Source organism: Mirounga leonina, unplaced genomic scaffold, assembly GCF_011800145.1.
Source record: "Mirounga leonina isolate KUSES-001 unplaced genomic scaffold, KU_Mleo_1.0 Mir_154, whole genome shotgun sequence".
NCBI lineage: Eukaryota > Metazoa > Chordata > Mammalia > Carnivora > Phocidae > Mirounga > Mirounga leonina.
This window is the reverse complement of record NW_023270389.1, coordinates 8,662,907-8,675,901: the sequence shown is the minus strand read 5'-3', so window position 1 is coordinate 8,675,901 and position 12,995 is coordinate 8,662,907. Positions and strand designations below refer to the sequence as shown.

Sequence of the window (12,995 nt, the reverse complement as noted above, 5' to 3'; positions counted from 1 at the left end):
AATGTGTCCCTCACATCGTATTCCGCAGACCCTAGAAGCATCTTCTCAGGAGCATGAGGTCCATGGGATGCACGAGGAAGTCTGGGAGAGAATGTGATGTAACTGAAGGCTTTGCTTCCTTCAAAGGTTACTCCTCCTACTGCTCACTGCTTATGAAGTAACCCACACAAATATAAATACAGTTTACTTTAGTAGTTATTTTATACACAAGCAATTTTGGCTAACTACTTACACTATATCTATTCTCAGTTATCAGTCCCTGCAAGTAATCTAATGCTGGTCCTCTATGGCCTTTTAAACAGTAATATTTTCTACCCCCTGGCAGTGGCTAGAAGTTCAGACACAGTGTCTAGGAAATTATACAAAACGTCTCCAGGCCTAGACTTGAAAAAATGACGTCTAAGAAATAACATTAATAACCAGTGCTTATTGGGCATTTATTATATGCCAAGCAGGGTTTTGAGTGCCTCATCGGTAAACTCATTTAATCCTTACAACTGTTCCGATGAAGTAGGTTCTCTTCTGTTCCAGTTTTGCAGGTAAAGAAACTGAGTCAGAGAGAGTTAAGTACCTTGCTCAAGGTCACACAGTTAGTAACTTTGGAGCTAGGACACTATTCTGGGAGAAAGTTCGGAGCCATAAAGGCAGACTTTCTGATTGCTGTCTCTGGATTTTAGAGGTATTTTCCTTGGTCCTTTCCTGGAGGCTTTCAAGTCAATCCCACAGAGGTTACTACACTCACCTATAAAGCCATCCTGGGAACGCGGACCTGAGTGCCTTGTTATAGAATAACACCCAGCTCCAGGAAGTGGCTTTGAAGACCTTAACACAGTATTTTCTGCTTCTTTTAGGCAAAAGTGATGATGAAGAAAGTCTTTGCAAGTCAGCCAATGGGGCAGGGAAAGGAGCCGCTGAAGATGGCAAAGACCATAAGCGTCCCAAACGTCCCAGAACCATCTTGACAACCCAACAGAGGAGAGCATTCAAGGCCTCATTTGAAGTATCCTCCAAGCCGTGCAGGAAGGTACGGGGGGGAAGAAGAGGGGAAAGGGGACCGGGCCCCACTGTTTGTATATACTGCCCTCCCCTGGAGTGTCCATGGGCACACGTGGGGGGGTCAGGGTGGTGAGGGAGGCTGTTCAGATAGAGTCTATAGCCTTGAACCCTACTGGAGACCCCAGATCCCTAACGTGTGGCCAGGGAGATAACAGGACCTCCCTATACTTTTGTGCATCTATACCCATTTCAAGTGGCTGCTGGCTCAATTCATGGAGAGCAACAGGAAGAAGAACAACAGTAGGTACCAGTTGGAGGATATAGACCCAGATGCTATAACAAGGAGTAAAAATATAGTGGCTAATAGAAATCTATTTATCTATTTTTGCTCTAGTTTGTTCCACTTGGATGGTGACTTTGGGATTCACTGATGTCTTAGTTCATTCATTTTTGTTGCCGAATGGTATTCCACTGTATGGATGCACCACAGCTTCTTTGTCCATTTACCTGTTGATGGGTGTTTGGGTTGTTTCCAGTTTGGGGCTGTGACAGATGGGTCTGCTGTGAACTTTTGTGGTTTATGAGGTACGAGTTTGTTTCCATCTTATGTCGCAGCCCAGAGATGAGCAACCCAAGATCAGCAGGGAGCTCTGTTATCCGTCACGTGGTTCTAAGGGGCCATAGGTACCACCATCTTTTCTAGCCACCATGCTGGAGAAAGAGGAAGTAGAGGGCAAGGCATACTTGACTACACCTCCTCTGAGGGAGCTGGGAAATGAGTCCGCCTGGGTGACCACATGCCCTGCTAAAGCTTGGGAATTCAACTGTTAATAGGAGGAAGGAGAGAATGGGTATTGGGGACAATCAGCAGTCTCTGCCACAAACAGCTGTGCCCGTTTATTAAGGACCCGCCATTTATTGACGGCCATATGCTCACTCTTGTTACCGATATGATACAAATGAGAACTTCTTAAATTGGAACTCGTGGAGGAAATACATTTTTAAAAACCTTAGCATTGTTTTTCTCTATCTGTATGAGTCGGCTTTTGCTGTCAAAACAAACAAAAGCTTAGTGGCTTCCAGCAGACATTGTGTTCTTGTTCCTGGACTGTGGTTTGGCTGTGGCCCAGCTGGGCTCAGGTTCAGGCCTGCTCCACCTGTCTCTCCGGGGCTCCGGGCCGAAGGAGCACGCTGTTTCCATGAGGATGGCAGAAGGCAGGAGGCCAAGTCACACCGGGCAAAACCACTGAAAGGCTCTCCTTGGATCACACGTGCCGTGTCCACACACATCCCATGAGCCAAAGCAAGTCATGTGGCTAACCCAGTGTGAGGCAGGGGGGAAGGCCCGCCTGTGGGAGCAGGGCAGGGAGGGGGCATATTTGCGGAACTGACCAATAATACAGTTTGCCACCACCTCTGGCCTCCTGCAGACCTCTTTCTCTCTCTGCCCTCGTGCTTCCTAGGCTCCAGGGAAGGTGCTGGTAGGAAGTAAAGTAGCCCCAAAGTAGGCTTATGCAAGGACAAATGATCACCTCCTTCTATTACTACTAATCCTACACGTATTAGACTCCCAGCCTCTGCATGGCCCCATGCCTGGTGCTGGTGGCCAGGCAGCCTGCAGGCCCCCAGCCAGCGGGGGAGAGATGCATCTGCACATAACTAACATGGGGGAGAAAGCTGTGAGGACCATTACAGAGGGGCAGCCGGGAGCCGTGGGAGCCCGGGGAAGGGGAAGGTCACTTCTGTCTGGGGAATCAGGAAGGCTTTGTGGAACAGGTGGCTTTTGAGCCGGGCCCCTGAAAAATGGATAGGGTTTCAGCAGGTGGAAGTGGGGCCGGGGCACACTGCTATTTTAGTTGGCTTAGCAGAAGGATGTGTTTTAAAGATCTGGTTTAATCATCTCACTTCTCCTAGGCCTCAGCCCCAGTGGGGTGATAGAGGTGGGCCACTTCCCAAGGCGTCCTGTGAGCTCTCTGCTCCTGTGTTAGGCGTTCAACCCCATGTCGCCCCAGAATCTAAGCAAGAGGGCAGTGTCTTTCAGCCTCGCTCTCAGAAAGGCTGAGCTTCTCGCCTTTTCCCTTCTTGCCCTCAGCGTATGTCTGCGTGGAGGGCAGATGTTTCAACCCATCTCTTCCTCGTGGGGATCTCGACAGTCCTGTCTCTGAGGGGCCACAGCGCACGTGCTGATCAGAGCTGACTGCTTTCGCTCTGGCAGATTCCAGATGGCTCTGGTCTTATTCTCCTTGAGTGGGGCTCACTCAGGGTAACAGTAAATGTGAATATTCATGAAACACCCAAAGTCACCTAGAGCTATGAGGGACAGAACCAAAAATGTAGGTCAGTGAATTGAGACAGATGAGAACAAGAGAGAGCCGTTTGTTTTGCAAAGTGATTTTCGCTCTCGGTTCTCCTTAAGTAGGTCAGTACATAGGCATGGATGTGACTCTTAAAGGACAATGATAGATTTTGCTAATGTTCCCAAACCACCTGAAGGCCTAATTTCCAGAGTCAGAGAAACCCCTCTTGAAATGCACATCTAAATTAATTATCCCTTCCTTTGTTTACCTGGTGAAGGACCTCTCTCCACCTCAAGGGAAGCAATGGTCTTGTGTTTGGGATCACACTGGCCATTAAACACCAGCCCGCTCCCATTTAAGACGCGGCCTACGGGCCTCCCAGTGCGCCGTGTAGGGAATGTTCTGCCCCCTCCCCTGAGATGCCAGTGTTTCTCTATTTCTAATGTTCCTTTTGTCAAGGTGAGGGAGACCCTGGCTGCAGAGACAGGGCTGAGTGTCCGTGTCGTCCAGGTGTGGTTCCAGAACCAGAGAGCTAAGGTAATCTGCTTCCTACTGTCGTTTGTCTCTGTGTGGCTGGTTTCCTGGAATAATAAATACTTGCGGGTGGGTTATCGAACCAGAACTCACTGGATAGAGTAGTTCTCCTGATTCACAAATTCTGTTATCGATGGTCCCGTCAGCCACAGCAGCCCCGCAGAAGGGGAGAGACGGGGCATTCGTTTTAGTGAAATGACTGATTTTCCTAGTGGCCATGACTGTGAATCTGGCCAGCCGTCTGCTGGAATAAACGTCTTTCTGTCTTCTGGTAAAAGCGGATTCTTTCATTCACCTTTATCTAACCCACCTACCAAAGCTCTTTTAAAATTGCAGAGAGAAACTTCCATAGCACCATGTGACAGGACTGAGGCCATATCCTAGCGTGGTGGCATGAATGCCTTTACTCAGTGCCCCCCATATACACCCCAACCGTCATGTTGTCCTCCAGATCCCACCAAGGTCTGCATTGCCCCGCCATAGTCTTTCATTTATTTTAGACCTTGTGCTCATCTAGTTTCCTGCCCCTAAAAAGGCATGCAGCCCGTGGCCCATATGTCCTAATCTGTAGTGGGTGGTAAATTCATATCTCATTATCTGATCATGATTGGTTAAGACAGCACGGTGCTGCCCTAACTGAATTCCTCAGCACAGGCCATTGATACGTACTCCATCCCGAGAGGACTCCATGTCTCCCTAGGTTTGGGAGGCCCCGTAACCTAATAGATTCATAAAGCAGAGGAGTTGGAAGCTCTGAGAAATGTTTGCTTGTTTTTGTTAGCGTCTCATGGGACCGGAATGTTCCACAGAGCACAGTATGAGAAGCATTGGGTTAAGATGCTCCTTTCGGGAAGTTTTGGTGGTAACAGGGTGCTCTAGGAGATCAGCTCCTTACCTGGAGTCTCCAACACCAGGGCCAGCAGACGGGGGGAGTGGGCGGGGAGTGCCACGTCCCAGGCAACACGCTGTCAGCAGCCCCTTGCTGCGCAGCTAGGCCCGCCTGCAGTCCCCAAATGCCACACTTACAGCTCACCGGAAACTGTCACAACACAAGCAGCTATGTTTATCTGCTGAGAGGATGAGCAGCCTGGTGCTTCCCAGCCAGCTGACTGCACCCGGCAGCGGGTGAAGAGCCCACAGCAGCCGTGGACAGCCTCGTGGCTGGCTCCTGTCCTGGGTCAGGCCGCAGGAGTGGTCCCTCCGCTTTCCACACGGGGCCTGTGTGTCTGCTGCCGGCCCCCCGCCTCCAACCCCCTAACCCTGCACCCCTCTCCTTGTCAGATGAAGAAGCTAGCCCGGAGGCAGCAGCAACAACAGGACCAGCAGAACACCCAGAGGCTGAGCTCCGGTAAGCGGGGCCCCTCCAGCCAGGCCTGCGAGGGTCCAGGCCTTGCCCACCACTCGGCTCTTGCTGGAAGGCCACTTCTGGGCTCAGCGAAGCCCTGTCTGCACCAAGGGCAGAGGCTCTTCCAGCGAGGATCGCGCCCCGGGGGATCTGGGAGAGGGTGGAGGGCACCGAGCCGGGGCCTGGGAGGCTGACTGAGGTGGTCCGAACCTTCTCCAGAGCCCCCAGGACTGTGGCAGGACTCCCCGCAGAGCTCAGGACACACCCAGATCCTCCTCCTTCCCAGCAAATCAATTGACAGAGGACACCACTGTGACTTACCCCTTTCTAAAATGACATAAAACAGTAAAAATACTGCGAGTAAAACAGTAACCCTCTCCCTCGTCAGGCACGTTCATAGTTCAAAGAGTGTTCTCACACTGACCCGAGTCTGACAACATCCCCCACCCCACCAGAGGAGCAGAGAAGTCCTTTGTACCCATCTCACTGATGAGCAGACAAGGGCTCTGCAAGGCTGACCGGGGTCCTCGCTGAATAGGGGGTGAGTCAGGACCGGAGCATAGGTCTCTGAACCTCGGTTCCACTAGGCCATGCCACCCCAACTCTCCCTTCCTGTGCACACCTCCATTTGCTGTTGTGGTTAATAGGTCTGGTGAGAGAACTGGAAAGGGAGTGAAGAGGGACAGGTTGTGGGACTCTTCAAGGGAGTTAAAGGAAAAAAAATCAAATAGAACTATATTATGACCGTGTCATTCTTAAAGGGATATGGCCCCATCAGCCATCCAGCAGGATTCCCTAAGGGGTCTGCTTGTACCTCAAACAGGAATTGTCAGCCTTCAGTGTGTACATAAATCACCGGACATGTAGTAAAGTACAGATTCTGATTCCTCTAGTCTGGCTAGGCCCTGAGATTCTGCATTTTTAACAGACTCCCACCGCTGCCGCCCTGTGGACCACACTTTGAGAAAGGTCATGACTGTGACAATTGTTCTCAGGCCCCTAGACAGGGCTCCTTGCCCTTGCATGATGCACCTTGCCTTGTGCTTGATACCTGGGCTCAGCTCAATCTAGAATCTGACTCTTGCAGCCCAGAGTTCTCTTGGCTTCTTAATCTTCTAGGCCAAACAGTATCTTAACAGCAAGATAGATGCTCAGAGAGAGAAGTTAAACAAGGACATGGGGACCGGGGAAGGTTGTTGGGGCAAGTTGGTCAGGAGACCCGAATGCTGCCCCAGCTCCACCCCCAGAGCTGTTTGATCTGGGACCAGCCTTTCTGTCTCCTGGCACCTCAGGCTATCTGTCCCCGGGGTGGGATAATGTCACTTACCAGCCCTGTTGCACTGGGCCCCTGGGAAGTTCAGAGAGGGTCACTGACATGGAAGAGCCATGCACGTCGACTCCCATAGGCCAGCACACTCAGGGTGGGGGAAGAACGCATCAAGGCATTATGAGAACACAAACTCAGAGTGCTTGAGACTCGGAAGAATTCGAAGAGCAACTCCTAGGGCAGACTTAAGAAAGTAGAAGCCGTGGCAAGTAGAGTCTCTAGGTCATGGGCCGATGTTCAGAGAACCACAGCAAGATGCGGAGGCAGGAAGGGAGTCCTCCAGTCTCCGAAAATTCTCTACACAAGTGTAGCAAGTTGTTCCAAAGCACATTTATCAGCTCCACAAGGTCAGCGGGGCCAGTGTCATGAACCCCACTTGATTGACGGGCTCTCAGTGGGGTGATGCTGGAAGGATCTTTAGATCCATCACCTCCAGTGGCTGCCAAACTCATGTGTAGCCTTGGTTTTAATGATGTATTTCGAGAAAGCTCTCCAAGTTCAACTGCACCTCCCCCATCCCTCTTCTCTGAGGTTGACCCTTGATGGCCCTTGAGGTGGGTGCAGGCTGGGAACCACTGATGTCGCCTTGTTCCAGACCATTTTTTAAAAATTTTATTTTATTATGTTATGTTAATCACCATACATTACATCATTAGTTTTTGATGCAGTGTTCCATGATTCATTGTTTGCGTATAACACCCAGTGCTCCATGCAGAACGTGCCCTCCTTAATATCCACCACCAGGCTAGCCCATTCATTTTATAAATGAGCCAGGAAGTAAAATGATCTCACCACGGTTCCACAGCCAAGATGGCACTCCATGATTGTCACCACCTGGTGTTCACACCCTTGTGTCATCTCCTTGGACGCTGACGAGGGCTGACCTAGGGAGTGACTTCTGAGGTGAGGTCATGACAAATGTGGCAGGTTCTGCTTTGCACTCTGCTGGACTGCTGGCCCTGGGGAGGCTGGCCGCCATGTTGCCGGGCTGCTCAAGCAGGCCTGTGAGAAGTCCGTGTGGGGGGGCAACAGTGGGATGGCAGACACAGCGCATGCCACCCCAAGTCTGGGGCTCCCGGTATCACCGGCACCAGCCCCTCTCACTCCTCCTTGCAAAGCTGCAGCAAAGGCTGGTGCTGGACGGGGACACCGGGCAGTGGGGGTATGAAGTTCGGAAGATGCTCTTGCCTTCTCTCCCAGCGTGGGGCCCTGGCTGCACTTGGGGAATGATATGCCTTCTTCTCTGTCCTTCAGCTCAGACAAATGGCGGTGGGAATGCTCCCATGGAAGGGATCATGAACCCCTACACGGCTCTGCCCACCCCACAGCAGCTCCTGGCCATCGAGCAGAGTGTCTACAGCTCAGACCCCTTCCGACAGGGCCTCACCCCACCCCAGATGCCGGGAGACCACATGCACCCGTATGGTAAGATATACTCAAGCCCCGCAGGGACCTCTCACAACCTGCTTGCACGGGATTCTCCTTCCCTCCCCGACGCATCCGCACAGTTCCCAGATGCTCCCCCGAGGCAGCAAAGCAGAATATGTGCCCAGAAAGTGCTGCTAGAATCATCTAACCAGTGGCTACAGAAGAAGGACCAACACACATAGTCACTAGTGATATTTCCACTCCTTCTCCTTTTCAAAGATTCTTGTTGGTTTTATTTATTTTTTATTATTTTTTATTTTTTTAAAAGATTTTATTTATTTATTTGAGAGAGAGAGAATGAGAGACAGAGAGCACGAGAGGGAAGAGGGTCAGAGGGAGAAGCAGACCCCCTGCTGAGCAGGGAGCCCGATGTGGGACTCGATCCCGGGACTCCAGGATCATGACCCGAGCCGAAGGCAGTCGCTCAACCAACTGAGCCACCCAGGCACCCTCTTGTTGGTTTTAAATAAGAGGTTGTACTTCCATTGTAGACCTGTTTGCTGTGGTCAGATTTCCCTCCTTTCATCTCATACCTGGTCCCACATGCTCGTAAGCAGTCTCCGCAGTGATGCATGCGGGCAGAGGCCTTCATTGAACCTTTCTAATTGAACCGATACTATTTAAGTGCTCTAAATTAACTCCTGAAACAACCTGATTTGTGAAGTGAAATCATCCCCTGCCCCCTCCCACCCCACCCCTCCGATCTGGGGTTGCTTTAAATGTTGGGTGTGTGGATAGCTTAGCCTCCCCCACTCGCCCTGCTTGCTGCTTCAGCTGATGGTCAGTGCTGGGCCAGGGCACTCTGATGAGGTGGGCGAGCTCTGGAGTGGAGGGCTGAAGTTCAATCTCAGGGCCAAATAGAGATCACTGCGTTTTTATACGGAGAAGGTCAGTGGCCGATGTAATGCATCTAATCTGTGTAATCTGTGATAAACTGCACCGATGGCTAAAAATACAGTTTTATTTGGCAAACCTTCAAAACAGTATCAATCAGAGATACATGGCTCAGCTCACAGATTTTGTCAAGCAAAGTGCTTTTTTTGCCTTCATTAAAAAACATTGTTTGTTGTTGAAGTAACCCCTGTCCTCCCATGTGATGCGTACAGCAAACTAGGATTAAGATCCAGCTCTCTGCAGAGACTTCACTGACCCTCATTCTTACATAGATACATCTGAGCAGGTAGCATGAGTCAAGGCTGAAATGGAGACACCTTTATTCTTGTCACAGTGCTCCCGGAGCTATCCACAGTTTGCCCTACCCGCTGCTCTGTCAAGGGTGTAAATTAGTGGAGGGCGGGCACCTAACCATCTGTCCTTTGCAGGACACATTCCGGGAGTCAGCAGGCATTCATCTGATGTTGCTGTTTGAAGGGACCCGTGTTACCCCCGGGGGTGGCACGAGCCTCCTTCACAGCCCCGCTACTTGTCTTAGTCCCGGGCCTCCTTCAAGAACCATTTTGGGGGGCGAGTCCTGCCAGAGCCCTGCCCCTGCCTCTCCGGCCGGCCCTGCCGCGTCCTGCCCACTCCCCAAACTCACTGTCTAGACGTTCTGACATTTGCTTCTGCTGCACCCCATTCGGCCCTTTGTCCTAACCTAGTTTATCCTGTTTTCAGGGGTTGTGCTTTCCACCCGGGCCCCCCCAAGGCCCTGAGAGATCTGCGGACAGGGATCCCCTCCCTCCCTCCCGCTCCCCTCACAGCTCTCCCTCCACCCACCCTGCAGCACGCAGCACGGGTGGGGGGGGTGGGGGGGGGCTTTTGCATTCCTAGCCCCAAAGGGAGTCACTTCTTCGAGACCCTCATGACCATTTCCTGACCATTTCCTCTCCATTTCAGGTGCCGAGCCCCTCTTCCACGACCTGGATAGTGACGACACCTCCCTCAGTAACCTGGGTGACTGTTTCCTAGCAACCTCAGAAGCCGGGCCCCTGCAGTCCCGGGTGGGAAACCCCATCGACCACCTGTACTCCATGCAGAATTCTTACTTTACCTCTTGAGTCTTCCCCTCGAGTTCTGTGGCTGGGCTCCCACCGGAACAACCGTATGACGTGAGGGGTCGGCCGACGTTAGGATGGGGAGGCCAGGGGAGAGGTGGGTTGGGGAGGGAGTTTTGTCGGATTGCTGTTGTATAACGACCTGGTGTAGCTCGGCATTTCCAAAGACTGAATACATAATGGATCGCATAGTTTCATGTTTCTGATAAGTCTTAGCTTTAGGTATGAAGATGTGTTTATCATTAAGGACAGGGACTTTTAATATAGACATTCTCATGCAAACTAGGTACCTGGAGACTCCTAACAACTTCCTGCCATTTTGGGGGAAGCTCTTGCCAAGAGGTGCATATGTCTACCCATCCATATACCCATAGACAGACAGACAGACAGATAGATGTGTGTGTGAGTGTGTAACCTTCCATGCTTTATCATCAAAGTTTATTCCTAATTATAACAGACACCAACTGTACAGCAAAAGTAACTTTATTTTCAGTGTGAACTATATTTAAGGAAATGCTTGATGCACTTAAGTTATAAAATGAGATAATTTACTTTTATAAACTTTATTTTTAGTTCGAAGAGACTTGTCGGCAGGGCAGAGAGGACTGCAGCACCTGAGCCAAGAGCTTTGAGTGCTTGAGTGAATTCTGTTTTCAAGAGTGTCATCGAGGTCTGGAAAGCAGCTCCAGGTGGCTGACTGTACTCCTTCATGGATTCTTGCTCTCTTGGGGACTGAATCACAGGGCTTGGGTGGGACAGAAAAAGCCTTGAGCGTGTTCTTAGAAAAGGTAAAGCCTAGACTCTTCAGCTTTCTTTTAAATTCTGACGTGTAGTTGTGGGCAGCAATAGGAAGGTCAGTTTTGCTCTTGAACTTCGGCATCTGCAGGTGTGGGATGAGGCTGACACTATGTACCTACCTCACTGGGGGACGCCGAGGCTTCATTCACCCCCAGGATGCATGAGCAGGGCTGAAACTAATAGCCGATATTTGTTAAAATACCAAACCAGTCACTTGGCTAAAGAGGCTATGGGGGAGGGGGGGGCCGCACCCTGAGCCCTGAGGGCCACTCTGCCTGCCAGAGTCCCTTCTGCAAAGCCTCGGCTGGAGAGGCCAGCTCAGGGCAGCTCAGGGGGCCAGAGTCCTGCCATGGGGAGGAGGCTGTCCCAAGGGGATGGAGGAGGGCATCGTGGTGTTATAGACCAGGGGTTGACAAACTACGGCCCGCAGGCTGTGTTTTATGGCCTGCCAGCTACGAATGTTTTTTTACATTTTTAAAGGGTTGTAAAAAAAAAAAAAAAAAAAAAAAAAGGACTATGGGACAGAGTGTATGTGGCCCCGAAAGCCTGAAGTATTTACTACCTATGCTGTCTGGCTCTTTTCATAAAATGTTGGCTGGCCCCTGTTCTAGAAAGTCTATTTCTAAACAGCCTTCTGGAGCTCATAGAGGCAGCAGGGATCCAGGTGGAACCGCGGGGTTCTTCATTCTGTCTCGCTTCTCGGACCTGGAGCACAGAAGAGCCAGCTGCCATCATACACGGGGATGCTTCTGCACCCTATCCTCCAGCTGTGGTGCTAGGACCAGCTACTTCTGTGCTAGGATGCCTCCTGAGAAAGCAGACGAGGAGAAGGGGGAAGCCGGGGGGTCAGCTTGCACTCCCCTGGGAGGGGCCAGTCCAGGCTCGGCCTCACTCCCGAGGACGTCCGGGGTCTTAAGAGCCTGGTCCCCTTCACTCTCTGCAAAGCCAGAGGGAATGTGCTCCCTTATGGTAGAGTCTGTGTTGTGTGATTTTTGTGCTCATGTTTATAATTTATGCAAACCACCCGGAACCCCAAACCAGTCTGGCGAGTAAAAATCATGCAGAAGCTGTATGACTTCGCAGGCTTCTGGGGCGGAGATCCGTTGGGGAATGTAGCAGGTACTATGTGAGTGAAAACAAATAGAGATCCTTCCTCCACTCGTGATGGCATACCAAGATGAAATTAAAAACCTCTTATAAATGAGCTGTCGTTGATTCAGGGGCAGGGGTGGGGGGCCCGGAACCAGGGGGACACGGGTATTTGTCAACAGGGGCCTGGGGATGAGCACATGGCAAAGCTTAACATGAAGGGAAAGCGAGTCCAGCAAAACCGAAGGAGAAAGGAGTCTACACCTTCCCACCAGGGTGAACGGGAAGACCTCAGTCTTCACAAACACGGCTGCGGGAGGAGGCCCGGGGAACATTCCGTCAGCACCATCAAGTTCTCTCGAGGCAGCGTGGTTTGCAGTGTGTGGTGTGAGAACATTTGCTTGGAAATCAGAGCAGGAGAAAGATGTCTCACGCAGGACGGAAGGGAGATGTCCAGCCAGGATGGGGGAGCAGAGCCACAGACTGGAGCTTCTCCCAGGGTTCTCAGTGGTCTTCAATGTGATACATGGGTGATTGTTACGACTATGAAGAAAAGAAGTTAGGAAACAATAGGAATGAGTATAAAACCACCAATTACACTCCAAGAGTGACGCCACTTCTGTGTGTCCTCCCACCCACCTGCCAGACCCTGTCCCCCCACCTCTGCTCACTCGCCCCGTTAGAAGTTGTCTCTGCGTCTTGCCGAGGGCCTGGAAGGAGAGAGATGTGAGTTATGAAGTGGGGCTGGCAGGAGGAGCCCACCAAGGAGGGCTGCCTCACACTGCCCTCCCCCGGGCTGGCCCTGGTTCCATCTCCAGCTTCCAGAGAGAGCCCAGGCTGGACACCGTTCCCTGTCCCGGTCTGTCTGCCCAACGCCTCCTTGTTCTTCAGCATCTTGGCCTCCTCAGGAAGCCTGCCAAGCTGGGTGCGGTGCCCGTGTGCAGAGCCCGGCTAGTGCTACCTGCTGCAGTGAACACCCCCTGATTTCCTAATCACCCAAACACAGGAGAAATTACTATTATTGCTCATGTGAAGGACCTGGGGAAGAGTTTGGGTTCAGAGGGCACCTCTCTTCCTTGCATAATGAAGACTTCCAAGATGTCGCCACCCACTGGTTTTCTTTCTTCTTTCCTCTTTACTTCTTTTCTTTTTTCTACTCCTTTTTTTCTTTTCTTCTGGCTCAAAGT

At 51.3% G+C, this 12,995-nt stretch overlaps 1 protein-coding gene across 1 annotated transcript in view; it reads left to right on the top strand.

The window, feature by feature from the left end:
* The window catches only part of LMX1A (LIM homeobox transcription factor 1 alpha), a 157,746-nt gene extending 145,084 nt beyond the window's left edge, over positions 1-12,662 (top strand). The window contains exons 5-9 of the mRNA XM_035010059.1: positions 852-1,024; positions 3,753-3,830; positions 5,109-5,175; positions 7,754-7,924; positions 9,764-12,662. Of these exons, the coding sequence (XP_034865950.1) occupies positions 852-1,024; positions 3,753-3,830; positions 5,109-5,175; positions 7,754-7,924; positions 9,764-9,924 (650 nt within the window). The 3' untranslated portion in view covers positions 9,925-12,662. The remainder of the gene's footprint in view (positions 1-851; positions 1,025-3,752; positions 3,831-5,108; positions 5,176-7,753; positions 7,925-9,763) is intronic.
* The last annotated feature ends 333 nt before the right edge of the window (positions 12,663-12,995 follow it).